This window comes from Triturus cristatus, chromosome 9, assembly GCF_964204655.1.
Source record: "Triturus cristatus chromosome 9, aTriCri1.1, whole genome shotgun sequence".
Classification (NCBI taxonomy): Eukaryota; Metazoa; Chordata; class Amphibia; order Caudata; family Salamandridae; genus Triturus; species Triturus cristatus.
In genome coordinates, this window is record NC_140592.1 from 232,473,237 (window position 1) to 232,497,077 (window position 23,841).

Consider the following 23,841-nt stretch of genomic DNA (forward strand, 5'->3'; position numbering starts at 1 on the left):
CTATGGTGGCGAGGCGTTGGTCAGGGGGGAGGAAGCCCACCGCACGTGCCGCAAGGAACATGTCCCGAAGATACGGCGCTATCTTATCGGGACACAACTTGTATAGTTCAATGGGAAGACCGTTAGGACCCACGGCCTTACCCGATGCGATCGCGCGAGTGGCCAGAGCGATCTCATCTGACGACAACTTCGCCTCCATCAATACTGCATCAGCCTCCGATAGAGTTGGCAATGCAATGTCTCTAAGCAACAGACGAGAATCCTGCTCCGAACGCCCAGAGACCGGAGAATATACTCCGCGGAAATGAGCCGCGAAGCAGTCAACGATCTCAACCGGGTCAGTCACACTCACTCCATCCGTCCTCTCCACAATGGGCACCACCCTGCTCGCTCTCTCCTTCTTATCCAACCAAGCAATCAGCTTTCCGGCCTTATCCCCCACATCATACAGTCGCCCTTGCTGCTCTCTACCCATCTCTTTAGCAGCTTCCGTGACTAGCGCTCTATAATCTGATTGTTTGAGGCTGAGAACATGCAATTTCTCATCAGTAACTCCACACTCCAAGTCCTCCTCCATTTCAGCTATCTCAGCTTCCAGGTGAACCACCTCTGCCCTCTCGCACCTCTTAACATGGGAGATAAGGAACAAGGCCTGCCCCCTGATCACCACTTTATAAGCCTCCCATAGGGAGACAGCCGACGACACCGACCCCACATTATCAGTGAAGTAGTGATCAGTGGACTTGACCAGTTCCGCGCGGATCTTGGGGTTACGAAGATACCAGGGGCTAATGGGTGCCACTCTCCCCTCTGCCCCAGGGGCAACCCTCAGTTGCAACCATATAGGGGAATGGTCAGAGACACCTCGGGCTAAATGACGCACCTCCCCAATCATCCCAGCTTGGATCGCCGGCATAAGCATGTAATCAAGTCTCGAGAGACTCCCATGGGCCCCCGAGTGAAAGGTATACTGCGCCTGTCCCGGGTGCGTCAATCTCCAGCAGTCTACAAATCCCAAAGTGTCCAAAAAAAACCCCAACCAGTCCTGAGCCCTAGGGAGATCCCTGGGGGGGTGACGGTCCTCCAACCCGGAGACAACTGCATTAAAGTCACTACCCAACACCAGAACCCCCCCAGGGAGTCCCAGGACCAAACACCCCAAATCAGCAAATGTGGCCGTTTGTAAGCCCGGAGGCACGTACACAGCCACAAGCGAAATAGTCCTGCCCTCCCATCTCCCCACCAGTGCCACATATCGCCCCCTATCATCGTGAAGCACCTCGTCCACTTCCAATGGGAGAGAGGCCCTAACCAGAATGCCCACTCCCCTAGAGCCAGAAGTGAAACCAGAGTGAGTGGCAAGGCGATAGCCCCTCCTATTTAGGGCCTGGAAGGAGTTCCCAATCAAATGTGTCTCCTGCAGGAAAACAATGGCAGGCGAAATCCGCTTCAAGAACTGCAACACCACCCCGCGCTTGATCCTGTCCCCCAGTCCATTTACATTCCACGAAAGGATTCTCAATCCCCTACCCCCCATCCCACTCCCGCACATGGTACCCACATCCCGGAGAGCACAACCCGGATACGTCAGCAGAAAACTTCACATTGCCTTGCAAAACAAAAAAACAATCCCCAACAAGCCCCCTCCCCCACAGTCCCGGAACCACAACTCCCCCCTCCCTGCACCCCTGCTTGAGACCATACAGCCCCCCCAACTTGCAGTGTGCCTGTCGCCCTAACATATACCACAAAAAGAACCCCAGAAGGAGGAAAAGGCCCCAATAAGCTCCCCGCAACCCCAAAGCATTTGAAGGGCATGTTGTGCAAAATTAGAGTGCAATTGAGCCAAGGTACAAAACATTGCTAGTCCAGTCCATCGCCAGGAACCAAGTTCTAGTCCTGCTCCACCACATCCCGTCCGCTCTCCGCCGTCCGACTGTCTCGATCCTGTCCCCGAGGCAGGGCGTCCAACCAGTCTCCAACTGCCTCCGGCCGGTCAAAAAAGTGGGACCGACCCTGGAACTCAACCCGCAACCTCGCCGCGAATAACATCGCATATTTCAGCTCCATGTCCCTCAAGCGCCGTTTGACACCCAAAAATCCCAGCCGTTGTTTCTGGACCGCTTGCGTGAAGTCTGGATAAAAGCTAACATTGGAGTTCTCAAACTTTAGCGGCCCGGCCACCCTCGACGCCTGAAGGATAGCATCTCTATCCCGAAAGTTAAAAAGACGGGCAATTATAGGCCGCGGGGGAGCACCCACCTTGGGCGCACCACCCGGGATCCTGTGGGCCCGCTCCACCGCAAAGAACTTGCTCAATCCCTTGGGCGCGAGACGATTCATCACCAGATCTTCCACAAAAAGATCAGCCGCAGATTCCTCCGATCTTTCCGGCACTCCGATGATGCGAACATTGTTCCGTCTAGCCCTGCTTTCGGAGTCCTCAAGTCGACGATCCGTCTGGTCACTGGCAAGCCGCAACCTACGGACCTCCGTCTGCAGGGCGGCCACGTCCACAGTTAGGCTCGACGCCGCTTGAGCCAAAGAGTCGACCCGCTCGTTGGTTTTGGACAGGTCTGCCCTGACCAAATTCACATCGATCAGGACCGCGTCCAATTTATGAGCCAGGGTATCAAACCGCTGACCCACAGCTGCCTTCATCTCCTCAATGGCGCCCATGACGTCCTGCAGGGTCAGTTCTGACGACGGGCCCGATATCTCTTTAGACCTCTCAGGCGATTTATGCAAGCCACTGGGGGATCCCCTTGGCTGCGCATAACGATCCATGTTGTTGGCCTGAGTATAGGATCCTCTCTGGGTAGACTTGGGTTTCGACTTGTCCCCGTCTAGTCTCGCCGCCATCGTCCGGAGGCCACCAAGGTTGGCACCCGCCGGCGCCAGGGACAGGGATCAGGTGGCTAATTCAATCGAACACAGCAGCCGCAGACAGGCAGCCCGTGTATCGTCCGAAAATCAGGCCAGACACTCCGCCATCTGCGCAACTCTGAAACACCAAGGTCCCGCAGCCGATTTAAAAAAAAAACGGCTTGAAAACGAAAGTGAAAGTGCGGGGTACGCGGCAAGTCAAGCCCAGCGTGCCGCTGTTGTTCACTTCGTACCCGGGCACCCCACCAACTCGAGATCGGGACCAAGGCAGTAGCAGGCCGCAAATTTCGGAGGGCAACCATTCGGGTTCCCGGCGTCCGATCTGAATTTGGAAAACGGGTGGCACCTCAGCGCGGATGCATCAGCAAAAGCCCGTCGAATTTACCAGGATTTAGTCGTGGGAGGTTGCGGAGGCCCTCGAGAGCCGTAAGCCTACGCGGCCATCTTGGTTGCGCGCTAGGCTCCTCCTCCATAAATAACATTTCTGTAAGATAGAGACTTCTCTTTTCTTATTTTAAAGATCTCTCTACGCTTAGAATAGTCACTTCACATGAGCCGATGACCCCAAAGAATAACTGCCACAAGGCCTTTTACAAAAGCACTCTATAGCCGCATGAGTGTTAAAACTGCACAGTTTCCTTAAAATTACCCCTTCTATCTTCTCTAAAAAGGCCCATTTCCTCACTTCTATTAATGAAATTGCATATAGTAGGGTTGCAGGGATTTATCTTTTATATACGGACAATAGGTGCACAGAGTGCCTCCTCCCCACCATATTGTAAAAGCCTTTAGACCATTGGCCTGCACTTTGGCTTTACTAATGCTATGGGAAATGCGATGAGCATCGGTCAAGGTGCTCATAAAAATGTCCCCCAAAAAAGGATATGACTTCACAATTTCTAATTTAATTTACCGAAGTACCAACTATATTGCCGATATTTCTAGGACTTTGGGCCCTTAGATATCATAATCTTACTTTTGGTAACATTATTTCTTAATAAAGGTATACTCGCAAATTTCTGAAGAGCCAATAAACTACTATTCAAATCATTAGGTATTAAATCCAAGGCCACAATATCCTCTGTATATAGCAGTGAAAACAGTGACGCTGACTTTAGGGAAATCGCCCAAACTATTACCCAGATAATGGGGTAGGCCCGAATTATAAAAAGAAAGTATCTGAGCCAGGAGACAACCTTGTTTCAGGCCATTTTTTGTAGGGATTACGGATGATCACTTTGTCCCCAACACCACCCCCCCTCCCCCCCGGTTTTAAAATCTTTCTTGTGGTAGTGTGGGCGAACAGTTAGGCTTATCCAGAGGGTTGTTAAGCATTTATTGTATTCACCCAATCAAGACTGATACACACACACTCCGAGACTGAATCCAACCCATTAGATAAGTATAAAGAGGTATACTTCTATTTTGTTTTTGAACCAAGCCGGATTTGGTACAGGTAGGTAAAATATACTAGGAATGCAGGATTTCTCAATGAAATGCAGATAAGATTGAATTTTACAATAGTTACAGTTTGATATTAATTCAGTTTGAATTATACAATAATTACTTTTAGAATACTTTTTAGTTTCTTTTAGATTACTTTGCGTACTGGGGTGGTATGCCTAGATACCACACCGAAGGATCTCCCAACACAAAGTAAGTAATACTTTTTATACTTCGCAGTTATCTGTTCGAGGCATAGGAGCTGTAGATCATATGCTATGCATAGATCGCCATCTAGTGTTGAGTCCGGATGTTTGCACTTTGTTTTTCTTAAATGAAGTCTTTCCAGTCACGAGGTAGGTGACTCCTTTCGGGGATAGTGCACATGGGCATCGACTCCATTGTTAGATTGTTTTTTTCCGCCATCGGGTTCGGATGTTAGTTGCTGCGCTCCGGTTCGACACCGTTCCTTCGGTGTGCAAGACTTTCTACCTCGAGGGTATTGTTTCTGATCGCGTATTCCATCTTTCGCGTGTGGTGCTACTGATAAAAAGCCTTCTTTCAATCGGAGAGCTCGTGGTAGGCCGTCTGGCCTACCAGCGTTTGTTTGACTCGCAGTCGATGGAAGGAACTCCGTTTAAATTCTGCCCGTGGTGCCACGTGAAATGCCTGTGCACTGACTCACACGAAGTGTGCAACCTGTGCTTGTCCCCGGAGCACAGCGACCAGGATTGCGACGCGTGCAGGGCTTTCTGCTCCAAGAAGACGCTTCGCGACATGCAGAGCCAGCACACAGGCTCTATTTGGACCTCTTCGGACCTGAATGGGAGGAAGAAGCCGGCAATGCTATCGGGCCGAAGAAGAACAGGAACCGATCTCTATTTCCAAGTACGGCTCCAACCAGGATGAATACATTCCACATTGACAGCGTACTGTAAGTACAGATTCTCCCTTGCCCCAAAAACCACCTCAACTGAAAAGAAGGCTCCGGACCAACCCGCGCTTTGGGCGCCAGACGGCACGAGACCATGCTTCTGACACCCCGCCTTCTGGCTCGGAACCGAAGCCTCCAAAAAAGCCTTCGGGCTCTGAAAAGCCTCATGCCAAATCGGGCACCGAGCTGAAAACCTCGGGATCGAAGCCTAAGTCTTTCTCTGACCCACAACACTCAGCATCAAAACAACCTTCGGATCCTAAAACACCAACACCGAAGCAGTCGGCACCGAAATCTTCAGCGTCAAAGCAGCCTGATGAACCAAAGTCACCAAAAAAACACAGTTTCGACAATCCACTCAATAAACCCGACCCGAAACAGAGTGTTATACATTCATCCCACTACTGGACATATTACCACAAAAGTGACTTTAAAAAGGAGAACTGATGCAGAAGAGGAATACCACATTCCTTTAAAGAAGAGAATGGCTGGAACTAACCCTTCCTCTCCTCTTCCTTTTCCATCACCCCCTTCTTCTCGGTCTCTACCTATGCCAACTTCACCAGAGCATTCACCAACACAACCTTACAATCGGGATGATGGGGATGACCATGAGAATGGGGATGATGATATTCAGCCAGTGCTTAAGACCTATGGGAGGACTATAACACTGACTCGCCACCAGACAATGATCCTGACTTATACCATGCCAATCTCCACCAGATGACCGCGTAGGATACATTGAATTACTGGGTAGAGCTGCTAATTACCATGGGGTGCAGCTCCATGAAGAGTCCCGCGAAGAGGATTTCCTCTTTGAAACCCTTAGCACTACACAAAAATCATCCCACACGTTACCCATGCTCAAAGGAATGATTAGGCATGTTGACAATATATTTAATGATCCGGTCAGGGCATGTATCATTACCCCTAGGGTAGATAAAAAATATAAGTCTCCACCATCTGACCCAATGTACATAAAGGGACAATTCCCATTAGATTCATTAGTGGTATCCAATGCACGTAACAGAGCCAAACTACAGGAGATGCTCCACCCCCAGATAAAGAATCTAAGCTAAGAATCTAAGCTATAGAGCTGTAGAGTCATATGCGCCCACCCACCTCCCCAGGTACCTATACCTGTTGCAGTAACATCTTATTTAGATACATGCATTCATGGACATCTCCTTTTACTACTCCTACTATCTCCATTATCACCCTGTGCGGGAAAACAATCTAACAATGGAGTCGATGCCCATGCGCACTATCACCGAAAGGAGGAGTCACCTACCTCGTGACTGGAAAGACTTTTTCGAAGAAAAAGTATGTGCAAACATCCGGACCCAACACTAGATGGCGATGTATGCATAGCGTATGACTCTACAGCCCTATATGCCATGAACAGATGCATACTGACTGGGTAAGTAGCATTTTCCTTTCGCCATACAAACATTAGTCCAACACTTAGAACATTTTAGGCTCAAAAATCTAATAACATTGGTTCCTATGGGAGACATTTTTTAAACTGTTTCTCAGGTAAGTACACGACTTACAAGTGGCAGTTTTGGGAGTTAGGACCAAGGTTCCCCACAGTCTAGATGGGCACTCGAGTTGCACCACCAGCGACACTGGGGCAGCCGGGTGCAAAGTGCAGGGGCCCAATGGTAGTCAATGGAGCTAAGGGGGCCTTCGTTTAGGGACTGCTGGCGAGCAGACCACTCGGGTGTGGGAGCTAAGCTCCTGAGGTTGGCACTGCAGGGGCCAACGACCAGCACAGAAGCTTCCCCACCAGCGCTGGGTGGGCCGTGTGCAGGGTGCCAAAATGATGCCGGGGACCCTGTGCTTCTCCAAGGAGACCTTCGGTTTGTTGTTGCAGGGTTGGGCAGGGAGACTTCCTGAAGGTGACCACCGGCTGGAGAGGTAAGTTGGGTTCCTGGCGGATGCCTTGACAAAGTCAGTTGGGCTACCCAAGGCCATGGGGCAGCTGGTGCAGAGGTGTCTTCTGGCGTCAGGTTTTCTTACCAGCTCCGGTCGCAGTCGGGGGGACACTTCAGGTTGAAGCTGCAGGCCTAGTCTTGAGGCTTGAGGGAGGTCGGGGATCACCAGATCCCAGGTCAAGATCGCTGGGGAGATCTCCTCGTGGTGTTGGGCCACTTGAATTCGGGCCGTGGGCATCTGGTGCAGAGTGGTGTGCAGTCGCGGGAATCCGGATTTTGGTCTTGGAGTCTTTGTTGAGCAAATCTGGTGCACACGGGAGACCGAGTCTGTGAGTGCAGGTAGGTCCTCCAGACTCTTGGGGGGGGGGGGGGGGGGGATGCTGGACACGCCAGTTTCTTTGCTGTACAGTACAAAACGAGGTGGTCACAGTGGAAACTGTGACCACCTCGTTTTGTACTGTATATGACCCAGGTCCAGGGGCTTTTGGGTTTCCCCATTGTTGAGTTTCTTTTCTGTAGGCAGGTATGAGGCGGACAGGCCTAATTGGCTGAGTGCCCTCATCTTCAAGATGGATGGAAGGAACTGAGATGTGTGCTTTACCTCGCCTCGCCCACCTGAGGGGTAGGGTTGGCAAATGTGGGCACGCCTCTCTTTCTAGCTTTGTTTTCTCCAACCCAAAGTGGGAGGCACAACTGGAGGGAGCCAGTTGCTGGGGGCAGCAAAAGGAAGGGTCAGCTTTCAAAGGCGGCAGGCCTTTGATGCTTCACCTTCGTGGACTCTTGGTGGACGGGGCATGACACCTCTGTCCAGGATGGGCTTTGTCTCTGGACCCAGAGAGCGAAGGCTCTCTACCAAGGGGTCCAAAAATCTTTCTGGTGGTGGGAAATGACAGGCAGCAATTCAGGAACCACACCAGGGCTGGTCGTTTTTCAAGGGGCACCTCTAAGATGCCCTTTGAGTGCATTCTACATTTAATCCCGCACTGGCATCCTAGTGGGTTTAATGTGCTGAGAAGTTTGCTACCAAACTTGCCAGGTTTTAGTAAAGCCATTATGGAGCTCTGAAGTTCGTAATGACCAACTCCCCGACCATTTACTCTTTATGGCTTTACTACACTTACAATGTCTAAGAATAGACTTAGACACTGTAGGGGTACTGGGCTCATGCCACTGTACCCTCAACTGAGTGCTAGTGCACCCTGCTAGAGGGGTAGCCTTGCTTGGCCTCAGGCAGTGGGTTGTAGGCATGGCTCACAGGGATAAGTGCCATGTCGACTCTTTATTTTTCTGTGCACCAAAACACGCAGCCTACAATTGCAGTGTGTGGGTGTTAAGGTGCAGGGCCTCTAAGGTTGTCACAATAGGTGCTGCTACCCTTAGAGGCCTTCACTGGCCACAGTGCCCTTGGTACCCATGGTACCTTTTACAAGGGGCTTACCTGTGGCCAGAGATGTGCCAATTAGTACAAAGCTACAGGTGTGGGAAAGCACACAGCCCCTGGGAAGCTGATTGGCAGGGACCCAGGGCACATCAAGTCAGGTTGCATCAGAGGTCAGGCAAAAAAGTTGGGGGTAACCATGCAAAAAGGGGCATACCAAGATCATGTAGCTTTCTCCATAACATGAGATGTCGAACGCAGGGGCAAAGCTATAAAAGCTGCATGTAGGTGGGTGCCTCTAATTTTCACATAGTTGTCAGAAGTTGGTGAGCAGAGATATTATTTAAGGTGGAGGGGTTTTTCAAGAAGCCAGAGTGCTCAAGTTGAATAATCCTTTTGGCCTCTGCCCAAAAGTGTAAATGTTGCAGAATACTGTTTGCAAAAATGTTATCTACCGCATCTAGGTGAGCAATTTATTTATAATTATTTGGTAAATTACAACTCCCCTTTTTATGCAACGGGGCTATAACACTCTCCACCCATGATGGGGGAACTATAGCAGCAGAGTAACAATATTCAAAAATAGGAGCCAAAATGTTTGCCAAAAGTTAAATTTTCTCTTTATAACAGACATCAGGACTTCATACAGGCCCATAGTGCCCAAGTTTCTAATTGAGCAAATGAGGTCTTCTATCTGCAGAACCGAGGGAGGGCAATATGCTGCTCGTTCCAAATTTGAGCAGGGAAGAACCGCTTGAATATATGGAGCCTCCCCCTTGTTAGCTGCATATAATTTAGATATATCTACTCCACTGTTCTTCTTGTATAGGACTGTGACGAGGCCTCAATCTCGATCCACAACAATTTGAGATAATTTCCCAATATTTTCTCGAAGCTTTATGGCAGGCTGCCTCCCCGAGTTCTACCCATTTGCGGTCATACTCCTCTTTTTTTTCTTCCTCCCCTTTAATCGTTTCCTTCTTCTCTTTAGGAGGCAGTTTGTTAATCCAAAAAAGAAAGTGAATATTTTAGAGAAAATAACATATTCTAAGAAATGAATATACTGATGTTAGCAAACAAAATGATTGAAAATCCAAAACCTATTTAAACTGCTCTTCGAATGATAGTTCATACAAAGTTTTGGGGATTGATAGCTTTAAGTATTTTTTGTGTACCCTTGGGCATTTACTGGTCTGATATTTATTTAATTGGTCATGTGGAAGCATTTTACAATGATAAAGATTTTTCTAACATTGCTGCTAGTAACCCTGTTGTTTGCTTTGGGGTGATTTGTATTCTACTATAGCCTTAGAGCCAGCCTTAGCGTGCTCTACTGGCCATTAAAGGCCCGCTCCAAGGGCTCCAATGGCTGGTAGAGCCTGCTATGGAGGTCACTAAGGCTATTAGTACATTCTGCCACTAGAGGGCAGACTGTTTCAACAAATAAATAAAGGCCTCAGTGAGCTAGAGGGGACTCTAATCCCCTCCGGTTCCCTGAGGCCTATGTTCACAGCAACAGCTGTGAACAACAAACATCGGAATGTTGGAGCTCTGGGCTTCTACTGGCCCTTAGAAGGCTGAGCACTCCATTGTTTTCAATGGAGCTCCCAAGATTCCAATGTTCTAATACAATATTGAATTTTGAAATATAATTCAGCCAATATGCTGTGTACACAATATATATAATACTACAGTGTCATGAAGATAAGTATATATAGAGAAGTATAGTTTTATTTATGTTCTTAACTCCCATTATTTATTTTGAAACATTACATGTGTATCTTCAAGGCACACTGATGCAGAGTTTAGAGTAGCATATTTATACTTACCTCGATATATGTTCCTTCATGATGTTCTATTAGTCCGTATTCTGGAAATTAAATTTTTGTGAACTACATCTGAGTGGCAACTACGAGATCTTGTTACCCCTGGTTTAGAACGTGTCCAAAAAAACAATGATTAACTTTCCAATTGAATTGAATTTCTTAATCTTTGGGATGCCATTGTAATGTATATAACTGAGTTATAGCACTCTTCCATATCTTTTATGATTGCATTTATTAACGTCTTTGTGCAATGGTTTATATTTCTGCTGAACATATTTATTTGACAGACACTTCTAGCTGCACATTCCTTACCTTCGAATTATCCCTAAGCGCCAGACCAGACCTGGACATTTTTCTTGAGCAGTAGCCCTGCGTGCCGGTAGGTGGTGTAGTTTGGCTCCACGTGGCATTGTTGGCGTGGTCCGTGCGGGACACCACCCCAGCGCACTGACATCAGTTCTTTTTTCCCATGCCAGTCAGTGCAGAGCTACCCCTAGTAATTTTCTGACTACCTTTTTTGACATTTTGTCAAAATGTTTTGAAGTTTTTTCCTCCTGATGTGGTAGGATATGTTAACCAAGAAGGCTGGCTTCAAGCCCTGCTGCACCTGATGTCGGTGATGGACCCGCACCTTGTATGACTCTGGTGACTCAAACGCAAACACAACCAGAAGGCCTGCTCGATTACCGCACCAAGCACCAGATCGAGAGGAAGGTCCCGGAAGCGGGTGCGGAGTCCGAGAAGCTCTTGGCACTCTAAGCGTTTGGTCATTTTGGGAAGTCCTGCCACAAGAAGTAGTTGATGCGTGCTTCGACTTCTTGCCCATTGGCTGACGAGATGAAGGAGCGTCACTCGAGGACTGGCTCTGTGGTTGAGCCAGCGCCTAGACCAGCTCCACACTTCCCTGAGTTTCCAGGAGCTGGAGCGACCCTCGACCAATTGAGGGAGTTTTATAAGGCTATGCACCTCATATTTGGGTCGTCCATTCCCTCTGGTACACATTCAGACCCTGCAGGTTCGGGAAAGGGCTACTAATGGATCCATGCCGGTGGCTCTGCACCAGTTGAGCCACACAGATGGATCCAGATTGGCGGCGCCATCCACATTTACATCCCAACACTAAGCCGCAGGGGCGTTGCCAGACACCGTCTCCAGCACCGACTGGAGCCATGCCTTCCATGCCAGAGTCCGAGCCCTATTTCTATGGGCTAGGACTTGGGGAGGAATGGGATGGGTCGCTGGACCCAGAGGAATACCAGCCTTATGACTCCTTGGACTGGTGCAAGGATCTAGGTAAAGCCACTGGACTCTCCACCATGGCTGTGGTGGTGGGAGCTTCATTCGCTATGGTGGTGCGGAGGGCAGCTGAGGTGCTGGACTTTAGCTTGCCCTCAGCAGTCAACACTAATGTCTTGATGGAAGTGCGTCAGTCGGGAGTGTCCCCTTCAGAACCACTCCTCCCATTTAACGGAAGCACTTACTGATGTCCTGCTTGAGACTTGGTCAAAGCCCAACACAAGGGCTCCTGTGAACAGGACAATTACCCGCTGCCACCTGCTCGCTCCGGGAGACCCAAATTCCTCACGGAACACCTTACTCCAAAGAGCTTGGTGGTCCAAGCCTCCACTTCAAATGTAAATCCTAGCGCATTCCCAAACGCACAGCTGGATCAGGAGTCCAAGAGGCTGGACAATTCAGGCAAAAAGAAGGTTTTCTTCCACCAGCCTGGTATTGTGGTCGGTGAACACCACATGCCTTTTGGGCCTCTGTTCCCACGCTCTGTGCGATACAGTTGCGCAGGTGCTGCATATGGTTTCGGAGGAGGTGTGGGCCATGCTCTGCCAGGTTGTTGCCGATGGGAGGGATGCAGCTAAGTTCAACATTAGATGTGGTCTAGACGCCACCAACTCACTAGGCAGAGTGGTTTCATCGACAGTGGCCCTGCAGTGCAACGCCAGGTTGCGGACTACTGGCTTCTCTGGGGATATCCAGTTGTCACTAATGGAAATGCCCTTTGGCTCCCGTCTCTTCGGAGACCAGACTGATTTGGCGCTGAAGCACTTTAAGAACTGCAGGGCTACGGCCAGGTCCTTGGGCTTTTCCATGGCCCCTCTTCACCCTCAATCTGCCCTTCGTGGAGCATACAGCCGTGTCCTTTCCTGCCCATTCACAGCGGTGTGCAAGATTTCCAACTTCTGCGTGGCCGAGGTCGCAGTACCTACTGGTCCTCGTGGTTGGGTAGCCAGCTATCTGTTCAGTCCTAACCCCACCCCCATGAGCCGCAGCCTCCAACAGTCTGCCTGTTCATCATGGGCACCTAATGGGCAGCAGCATGATCAGCCCCACTGACAGTCCGTAACATCGGACAGGTGGCTTTTGCAGAATGTCTGAAGGGGCTGCTCCCTCCCCTTCGAGACTGACCCCATCCTTCATACCACCTTCTTACGAGAGTCTGACCGAGAACCACTTATCCCTTCTTTGGCAGGAAGTGATGGCTCTTCTGGCCGAAGGAGCCGTTGAGAGTGCTGGTGGCAGCAGTGGGTCGTGGTTGCTATTCCCACTGCTTTCTGGTGCCCAAGAAGGATGGAGGCCTTAGTCCTATACTATACTCAACCTGCTCTCTATGAATTCAAACCCAGGAGACTGGATGGTAACGTTGGGCTTTTAGGCGTTACTTGCGGTCCACGGTGCGCCACAAGCACTTTCACTGTGCTCCCCTTTGGCCTCACAAGCACCCCCCTGGTATTCACCAAGGTGATGGCAGTGGCTGTAGCTCATCTGCGGAGATCAGGGGTGCCAGTTTTCCCCTATCTCGACGACTGGCTGTTGAAGGTGGGCTCACCCCAGGCTGTCCTCGCCCACCTCCAGACTACGGCGGTCATCCTGCATTCGCTGGAGTACACTATCAACACGCCTAAGTCCCTCCGACTTCCTCTCCGACTCTTCCTTTTATCTGAGCCATTATGGTCGCAGTGCAGTTTCGGGCCTATCCTCCTGAACGGCGAGTCCAGGATATTCAGGTTATGATACCAATGTTTCAGCCTCTAGCCTGGATTTTGGTGAGACTGACTCTGAGGCTGCTGCGCCTCATGGCCTCCCGCAATCTGCTTGTGACACATGCCCATTGGCATATGCGGGCTCTGGAGTGGGACCTGAAGTTCCAGTGGTGCAGTATCAGGGTAATCTCCCTGTCATGGTCCAGATCTTGAAGGGAATTGCAAAGGCCTGTGGTGGTGGCTTACGAGCAAATTGGGTCAGCGGCGGCCCTCTCTCCCTTCCCCAACCATATCTGACTGTAGTGACAGATGCATCATTCCTGGGATGGGGCAGTCATCTGGGAGAGGTGGAGATCAGAAGCCTCTGGTCTCTGGTGGAATTCGGACTCCACATCAATCTGTTGGAGCTCTGAGCGATCCGATTGTCATTGAAAGCTTTTCTACCATCCATCCGGGGAAGGCTAGTGCAAGTTTCAACGGACAACACCACAGCCATATGACACTGCAACAGACAGGGTGGGGTGGGGTCGTGGACCTTTTGTTAAGAGGTCCAATGTCTCTGGGCATGGCTGGAACAGTATGGCATATCCATTGAGGTTCAATATCTGGCGGGTTCTCTGAATGCCAGAGTTGATGAACTCAGCAGCAGATGCCTCACGGATCACAAATGACATCTCCATCTGGAGGTGGTGTAAGGTCTCTTTCGGCAGTGGGAAGAGCATTTGTTAGATCTGTTCGCTACCGACGAGATCGCGCAATGTCAGCAGTTCTGTACGCTGGAGTTTCCAAGGCAGCACTCGCTCTGCGACGCTTTTCCAATCGAGTGGAGATCAGTCATCCTGTACGCCTTTCTGCCTATAACTTTCTGCCCATACCACTCCTGCCCAGAGTTCTCCAAAAGATCAAGAAGGACCAGGCCCCCTCGGGAGGTGGCGATACCAATGCGGCTCCGGCTGGTTCAGCTCCAAGTTCTGCATCAAGTGTACTTTGATGCAACCCTGCTGTGTAAATTAGGTAGGCGTACCGATGAGCTCTGCCTGCGAAATTGTCGTCAAGTAGGCACATTTACACATCTTGTGGGCCTGCCCACCCGTACACCACTATTGGATAGAAGTCACTCGTCAGATGGCGCGGGCCATCGGGAAGGTGGTCGCCCCCTCCCCACAGCTGTGCCTCCTAAATGTGTGGGATGCTACGGACCTCACCCCAGCAGAGCAGGAGTGGGCGGTGTTGGGTTGGGCCATAGCTAAAAGAAATATTGCCCAGAAGTGGGGGGTAGCTACTGTGCCATCGCTGCGCGCCAGGGCCAATGATATGGATCTATCAATGGTGGCGGAGAAAACAGTCTATAAGGGTCGAGGCTGCCCCAAAAAATGGGATCACAAATGGGGACGATGGAATAAGTATCGGGGGGACATTTGCATTTCTCCCACAATAGAACTCCGACGAGAGAGAACGGCCATACTAGACAATCTGGAAGTGGGTGCATTGACCTGAATGCTTGGAGAAACCTTGCCGAGGCACCGTGTGATGGGACCCCCCTGGTCCTAAACTGTTCCGGGGATCACCTCTCTAATGTGTCGCTGCTTGCTGAGTCTCTGCCCTAATTGCCCTTGATGTACTGCTTATTGTCTCAAATGCCCAACGTGTATTACGTCTATGTAGGTGCTATGTATGTGTCACGATTGTTGTAATGCTGCATATTTCGTTGTTAATAAAAAGTTATTTAAAAAAAAAAGAAAAAAGAAGGACCAGGCCCAAGTCTTCCTTGTGGCTCTCGACTGGGCACAGAGAGTCTAGTATCCATAGCTGTTGAGCATGAACATCGGTCCTTCGATCAGGCTGTCCTTTTGGGAGGATCTTCTGTCGCAGCAGCAGGCAAGGGTTCTCCACCCAAACCTGTCAACGCTCCACCTTCTTGCGTGGAGATTGAGTGGCAACAGTTGACTGCTTTCAACCTTCTTCCCGAAGTCTGTGACTTTATCTTGGCAGCCAGGTGTCCCTCCACCAAGATGCTTTATGCTTGCCGGCAAAATTTGTGGCATGGTGTACAGAAAGACACATCCATCCCCTTTCTATCCCCCTTTCTCTGGTTCTCCTTTTCATCATTTCCCTTACCCTGCAGGGCTCTGCTCTGTGCACTCTGAAGGGCTATCTCCCTGCTATTTCAGCTTTTCTGTGATTCCCTTACCAGCAATTCCTCTTCAAAGCCCCTATTTTAATTAGGTTTCTGAAAGGTTTACAACATGTGTTTCTGCTTTTTCCCTTTTATAATGCCCCAGTGAGACCTGATTCTAGTCTTCAATGTTCTTGTTTGCTCCCTTTGAGCCCCTGCACAATTGTCTCCTAAGGCTCCTTACCATCAAGACGGCCTTCCTAATGGTAATAATATCTGTCCGGAGGGTCACTGAGTTTCAGGCCTCGTCATCCAAGCCTCCTTATCTGACCATCTACCCGTACAAGAGCTTCCTTTCTCTGAAAGTGGTCTCTCCATTTCACATATGCCAATCCATCACTCTGCCTCCTTTTTACGCTCCACTTCATCCCTCCAAGGAAGAGGAGTGACTTCAACATCTGGACCCAAAAAGAACAGTGTCGTTCTGCCTTAACGGCACAAGAGTTCAGAGTGGACGACCAACTCTACGTGGGGTTTATCGGAAAGAAGAAACGATGGGCCATACAGAAGAGGACCATCTCACGATGGATTGTTCTCTGTTTCAAAATCTACTCCGCATTAGCTAAGAAGCAACGTCCTGAGGGATATTGTGCTCATTCTACCAGAGCTAAAGCTGCAACAACTGCGTTAGCACGTGGAGTTCTGGTCTTGGACATCTACGGCAATTGCAGCGTGGGCTTCCTTGCACACATTTACCAAGCACTACTGCCTGAAAAGTCACATCCATAGGGATGGACATTTTACTAATTCGGTCCTTAATGACTTCCTTGTCTGAAATGGGTCCACAGACTTACCTCTGGGGAGGTGTTGCTTGAGAATCTATTCTAAGGTAAGGAATCTGCAGCTTGAAGCCTCTACCAGACAAGCAAGTTGCTTATCTACAGTAACACTTTCTCTGGTGGAGACTAACCTCTGATTCCTTATTGACCCACCAGTCCTCCCCACTCTCCTAATGGATTTCTAAGGACAGGGCTTTCCCCTTTCAAGGCTCTAGTATTCCACACCAGTGGCCATTTTACTTCGTGGCTCCGTGCTTCTGGCGTGGAAAGGTGCAAAAAGTAACTGATATCAACGCTCTGGAGTGGCGCCTCTATAAGAACTATGCACCTCAATTCTGGTGTGGATGTCTGTGCCATGCGTACCCGAATGACTCAACCTACCGTCTCACAGGGGCACGGCCGGACTGGGAGGCTGCAAAACTGTCCCCTGTACCAAAAATGGCCCCCACCTGTCCAGAACCGGCCCCCACCCTTCTGGTGTCTGCTACGGCCAGTCCGTCCCTGCACAGGTAATACTGCTCAATAACAAATTCCAGCTCCAAGGTTTTAAAGATAAGGAATCTGCGGCTATATATAGTCTCTATCAGATAAGGCGTTACCGAGGGCAAGTTACTCTTTCATATTGTATCTGTTTCACTGTACAGTGCATGTTTATCTTATAGTTGGGTTTGTGCTTCACTAGATGTTTTAAATGGATATATAATCTGTTTTTTTCTCTGTGTACCTTTCCTGCTGACGTTTCTCTTTACATTTGTCAATATTTTGGCTTCTAGGTTCGACTGAAGATGTTATATGCAGCAACCAGAGCTACTGTGAAAAAGGAGTTTGGAGGCGGCCATATTAAGGACGAGCTGTTTGGAACCCTGAAGGTGCTCCTGTGCTGTCACCCCCTTCACCTTTCTAAAGGTGCTGCCCACACCATCACCCCCTCTTTTCCCACATCCCCAACTTTTGGCTACATCTGTAGTGCTCTGATGTGCCAATCCCCTGAAGTGGGTATCCATCTATGAGGGCTCTAGTCCCTTTATTCATTAGGACCTCTTCTTGAAAATTGGTTTCCACATTATCTCTTCCCCTTCTCCTCCTCCATTTTCATGACTCTACCTGGTCACTCCCATTCCTTCCCAGATCTGTATGTACACTCCTCATTCATAGCATGGGAAATCTATTTTTTTTATTAATCCTTCATTGAAGTAGCATTTTTTGCTTTTAACATGGAACAATAACTGGTGTAGAACAAGTTACAATTCACTTCATTGGGACAGTGAGCAGTTTCTCATGCTCTTTGGCATAGGATGTTATCTTGAGGCAACAAATTACTTCTCACTTTTACTGTCTATTCGACCGCCTCTGTTTTAAAGAAAACATAAAAGAAACCTTACCCTTCAGTTGGGCTACTTTCTGCTTTTTATTATGCACAAGACAATTCCAGAACACTTTCCAGGCCTACTCATCTTTTTTCAACACTGCGTACCCCCTGTTTTCGGATTTGAAAGTGACACTAGATTTTTATAAAGAAGTGTGCTTGTTCTAAGGTTGCATGACCTCCTCTCAGCAAGAGTCTTCTCCTACAGTAGAAGCGTGTTATTTCATTGGTTGGTAACTCCAAATTCAAATGTTGATTTTCTCCCCTTTAAAGAGATTGTATTTAAAAAAATAATAATAATTAAAGCACTCCGGTAGAGATGCACGAAGCTCATATCACTTTGATTTGATGTGAATATTATTTAGAGAGTGCAGTTACACCCATGAACTTCATGGCACTATGACTGATGGGGTGGAGAGGGGACATGCAGAATATACACTTAGCAGAACATGGGTTTATTGCTTTTCTGAAGGCTATTTTGTACCCCTGATTGACCTCGGGCAAGAAGTTTATCTCTAAATGACATTGGAGATGCAATCTTTATTTCTAAGAAGGACTCTTCCTCAGTGGGAGTCTTCATCCAGAAAAAGGAGTAAGGGAATGGCGAATCTGCACCTTACTCTTTGGACATTCGCTTCCCCCATGCCACATATCTGAACAACAGTAGACCAATATCTTAATACGATTTAGATTTATCACTAGAGCACCGTTTAACTTGAGAAGAGGACAAACCTATTGAGGACAATACTAATTGTTAGCAATATATTGAATCACAGATAGACCCTACATGTAACCCTTGGCTCGAACTATGATCTTCCTTTTCTGATGGGCTAACCTCTTTTTTTGAAATTTTTACCCTAAATAACCCTACATCTTGGAATAAATAATTCTATGCCAACACCCTACCCCCCTCATCTTATGTTTGCATAAGCCACTTTAAGTTTGCTCTGGAAGATTGTACGTTTAGGTAAATGTTGGTTGAGAATGTTTCTAATTTTGATAAAACTAAACCACAGCCCCTTCCTTACCTCCCCTGAGTGATCCTCGACTGATTGCGCTTCTCCCAATCCGAGTTAATTTCCCTAATCTGTGGGTGTCATATTTTTTTTTATTATTTACAACAAAATGCAAAATCATACAATACTTTGTAACTGGTTGTTTTGGGAAGCTCAATATCTTAATAAAAGAAGGTAAATGTAGTCGCAAATCTGAAACCATTTTATGTAAAAAAAAAAAAAAAGTTATCAACAAAGGGAGCAACCAAAGGGGTATCTAATCTGGATATCGTATCCATCAAAAGCTGCTTGCTACTATACCCATAGATGCGGAAGAACCCTCCCACCATGTTCCTTATGTAACTGAAGGCAACTAAGCTTCAGCCAGGGAGTTTGATTACACCAAACAAAATCACAAATTAAGAAATCCACCTGGCTAAAGAATGTTTCAGGAATTCTAAGCAGAACATTACTGAATAAAAAGTTAAAGAGACGTAAGTCAAATAACTTTATTCGGTTTCATATGATAAAACCATGACACAAAAGGTAAAACACAGGCTAAAATATGATATGATACTTTCAATCCAAACGGGAACATACCCGGTATAAACATCTCATAAACAGTTTAATTTTTTTTCCATATTCACTTAATTGTCTAATTACCAAGTCACCAGAGGCACACTTAAATACCTACTAAAAAGACTCTAATTGGTACAATAAAACCGTGAACTTCATCAAGTTATTAGTTAAACAGAGTATTGGAGCAAAGTAAAGTGCATAGTGCCGAAGATAGTGACTAGGGTCAGGCGGGTTAGTCACAACTCGCCCTAAGCCTGATAGCAGATTTAAAAACAAACTAGCGGATAAAAAAAATTAAGCACATAAAAAATGTATTACCCGTCAACATCTGAAGAAATATAAAAGCGGGCCGCACTTCTCTAAAGTTGGCCTGTTTCAAGATGGGAATTAAAAAGGATTTTCTAGGTGTATCATAAAATGGGCAAAACATCGTAAAATGAACCATGTCCTGCGGAGATATACCATTGCATCCGCAGGATGAGAGAGATTGCACTTTAATCTGAACCCTGGAATGGGCGAGGAATAGATGTAAGAAATCAAACCGGAACCTGGTCACGAGGAAGCGATCGTATGAGTTTGTGAACTCCAGCAAGAGAAGTAAAATTGACATTCTGACTAACACTCCTATCAGCTCAGGAGGTTGTTCGCTTTGTGGAACGTGGCCTCATAATTCTATTTAAACAAATTACAGTAGTCATTGGAGACATATAAACTTCCAAATGCTTAATTGCTGACATAGGCTTATACCTCTATAAAAGGTCTACATGGCGATTATTAGGGGCTAGCATTAAAAATCAGAACCTCTGATATTTCCTGATTGATTTTATATCCTCCGACCTGCGTAAAAGCCTCAATTTTCTCCACTAACAGATTAACCTCTTAAGCTTTTAGGTATAAGATTAGATCATCCCCATAAAGTTACAGTTTAGCCATGCCAGGAATTTGGGAACAAATACCTGTATCCCTACATATTATCATCACCAGGGGCTCTATAAATAAGACAGAAGCATGGAACGTCCTTGGTGAGTTCCTCTTTAACTTTACTTATCCAGAATTGGACTGGAAGAAAAATAAGCTTCAAGAATTTGGCATAGTGTCTCCCAATTAGCTAGGTCAAAAGTTTTCTCAGCATCAAACATAATTCCTGCAGTGATTTGTTTGGGAAAAATAACCAACTGCTTGGATAAGATAATTTGTATTAGCTGAGATAGACTTATTTGATTTTAATTAAAAAAAAACATTCTGATCAAAGTATATTAAAGGTGGCAACATCTGTAATGTAGTTTGCCAAAACATATTGGTAAAAAAGAAATCTTATAATCTGAGTAGGGGGTAGGATTCACCTGGTCCAACAAACTTGTATGGAAAGTCCCCACCACCACTTTGCTTATCTGGTAAACCACACAAAATTCCTTGTATTTGCCACTGCTTGTCAGCCTTACCAATTCTTCTCCAGGTGGGTTCAGCTGGAGTTGCTATGGCCACAGTTATGCGGCTTACAGACACACTGGTTTAACACATAAAGTAGCCTTAGAAGGGATAATTGTTACCATCAATGTAGCTCATTAATGATGATCTCACAGGCCTTTTAGGATTGAGATCGGTAAGCCTGCTTTAAAGATTGCTAGTGAGCTTTATAAGTGTTGGTTGGGTAATAACTTCTCCTCTTAAGCAGAGAACTTGCAAGTGGCCGTGTGGACCTGTCTGGAGAACAGTAACTACAGACAGCCAATCAAAAGGGAGTTTAGAGGTGCAGTGCAAAACTACACAAGTTATGAAACTTTGGGACTACATGCAGAGCTCTACAGCATAGCCTGTTCCTGATTGCTTTTAACAGCACGTATCTGGCATGCATGTCGCCAGGATATCACAACCATTTGTTAAGTGGTAAGAACCAGACAATGGAAAATGTGTCTAGATTTCGCCTTTAAAGTAGGTAAATAAAAAGCACCCTAGGTGATTACGGTCAAAGCAATCCATTGGCAGTGTGCAAGTGGTTGGAGTGGTAGGGCCCCCACCATCTTTGTGTAGCAGTCCATCTTGCCCTGCTGGGGAGATTTTGGGTCCTTGTTTTATGCCATAGGGGCAAGATTCTCTCAGTCTCCCTCACCCCCTTCGCCAAGGGCAGTCACCACCCCATGCTTCTCAGGCTCTCTTCGGGGTCGCTGTCACACCCACGTTGCAGCCTTCTCTGGAGTCTGCATCTCTTAATGCAGGACAGGGGTTGCAGGGAAGAAGGTAGGTCAGGCGTGCCATTCAGCCCAGTGCCCGCAATGTGTAAAGTGGAGATCCTCGGTATGGAGATCAGCAAGTCCACGGTGGGTCCCCAGCCGGCCGCTAATCACTTCACTCAAGAGGGGATCGTACGACCATCTCTCCCGCCTCACTCACTGGTCCCTGCCAGGGGCCTGCCAGCATCAGTGCTTCCCACGCCACCTCACCCCCAGTGCCAGGCTTCACAGGTCACTTGGTCTGGCGGCATTCTGGAGGAATCCGACGACTGGGGTCGGCTGGGCCACTAAGTTGCCTTTGACTGTTCATATGCCTTTGCATGTGTAGTGTTAGAAATAAAATACATCTTTTGTTTATATAAAAGTAAGTATTTGACAGGGCATTGACTTATTGTTTGTACCGTGTGCCCTTTGAGTCCTCCCCCCCCCCCCCCCCTCCCCCCGTCGAGGGAGCCTTGACTACTCGACCACAGCTACCTCTTAGAGTCAAGTGCAGAAGTGATACTTGGCCCAGTTGCTTAGGATCCATAGTAGGTTGGGCCCCGGGACATCAGAAGTAAAAGGGCTCAACCACCACAGTTGGGCCCAGTAACTCCTTCGTGTCTCGTGGCCATCTGAAAGGGGTTCTGACAATGGGCAACTTTTTGTGAAGTTCTCTGGAGCCAAGAAGGGGAAAGCTAGTGTTGAAACAGGCATTATCCAGATTGTTTGTTTCAGAAAGAGGTACTATGCTTAGGCCATAAAGGACCCTTCAGGCTAATCCTACGGCAGCTAAGGCTCCACTGAAACCAAGGGTGTCCTGGTGCTGGAAATTTGCCAGGTAACTACATGGGCGTTCATCCACATCTTCAGAAGGCGTTGTAGCTTTGACTCCCAGGTGTGTGTGGTGTTCAATTTCGATTGCACCAGATAATCCAGCACGACCGAGCAAAGTTTACCCCTCCGAACCTCTGTCTTTTGGGAGCTTCTGCTTTGATGCAAAAACAGTTGATGGACAGAATTTAGGACAATGTCATACATTCACCCCAGTACAGAGATCTGGGCCTAAATCCATCGTTTTTTGCTCGCCATTCCAGTTTGAACCCAGCCATATGCAAATCAGTCTTGACCCTGTGCCTCATGGGAACAGTCCAGCCCGAACTGCCAAGCCAGGTCCTCCCTGGACTGGAAACAAGCATCATAGGACCGGTTTCGGGGTTTCACCCCTCTTCAGCCAGGATAGCTTGATTCCAGTGGCATGGAGAGCACGAGACCCACGTCTGGGCATACCCGTCCCACTCGGGGTGACGAATGCAAAAACAAGCATTTGCAATGCAGTAGGTCTCGCATTTACGCGAGTTTAAGCTATTGGCATTGAGCATGACAATGCCTTTTTATTTGTTTTATAAACCAAAATATAAATAAAAAGCATTGTCGTTTACAATGCCGATAGCTCAAACTCGCGTAAAAGCAAGACCTATTGCATTGCAAATGCTTGTTTTAATATGCAATGATGTTGACAGTTATAACAAGGGTATCCCCGAAATTCAAGTACTTTAAATACATATGTGGTTTAATTAAACTTCACATATTTCACTAATGTGATTTATCAAAAGGTTTGCGACTTTGAACACCAACTTTAATTAGCATTTCACTTCACGGAACTCAGAGATTTTACATGTGCACACGGCCCTTTCCAACCAGCGTTTTGGCTGCAACCTGACAGAAAACCCAGGTATAGTCCCAAATATCTTCTTGATTACTAAGGATACCGAGTGGTAGGGCTGCGTGTTGCCTTTCTGAGGTTAGGATACATAGTACACTACTGTACAACATGGCAGTGTCTGATGGGCAAACCGAATTCCAATCCTGTTCTCCTCACTTTACTGCATTGTGATCTTGGGCAAACAGCTTTTTTGAAAGTTTTATTTAGCGCAAATTTGCCCCGAATGTACAGTAGCGCACGAGCACAAGTTTCATTACACAAGGACGCACATTCATATTTTGTGGGTAAGGGATAATGAAGTGATTTGCCCAGAATCACAGGATGTTGAGCGAATGGAGAGACTCGAACCTGGTTCCCCCTCTCACTCAGTCAGCAGCTCTGGGCCGCCAATGCGATAAGAGCACCATTTGCCAATCCATGCAGAACCTGAACCGCACTACGAAATCGTCTGTAGACGGTTAGAGGTTTACAGGCTCCAGTTTATTTTTGGTTCGCTTCACACTGTAACCACCACACAAAACGAAACCGCAACCAACAGGGCTTTGGGTGGGGCGGGTCCCTCCGTGGCAGTAGTTAAAGATTACGCGGAAACTCGGCTCTATCGGGTCCT

At 47.7% G+C, this 23,841-nt stretch overlaps 1 protein-coding gene across 2 annotated transcripts in view; it reads left to right on the forward strand.

Moving 5' to 3' along the window:
- The window catches only part of TWF2 (twinfilin actin binding protein 2), a 239,132-nt gene that overhangs the window by 112,707 nt on the left and 102,584 nt on the right, over nt 1-23,841 (forward strand). For both annotated transcript variants that reach the window (XM_085624807.1, XM_085624808.1), the window contains exon 4: nt 17,129-17,224. In XM_085624807.1, coding sequence (XP_085480933.1) covers nt 17,129-17,224 — 96 coding nt within the window. The remainder of the gene's footprint in view (nt 1-17,128; nt 17,225-23,841) is intronic.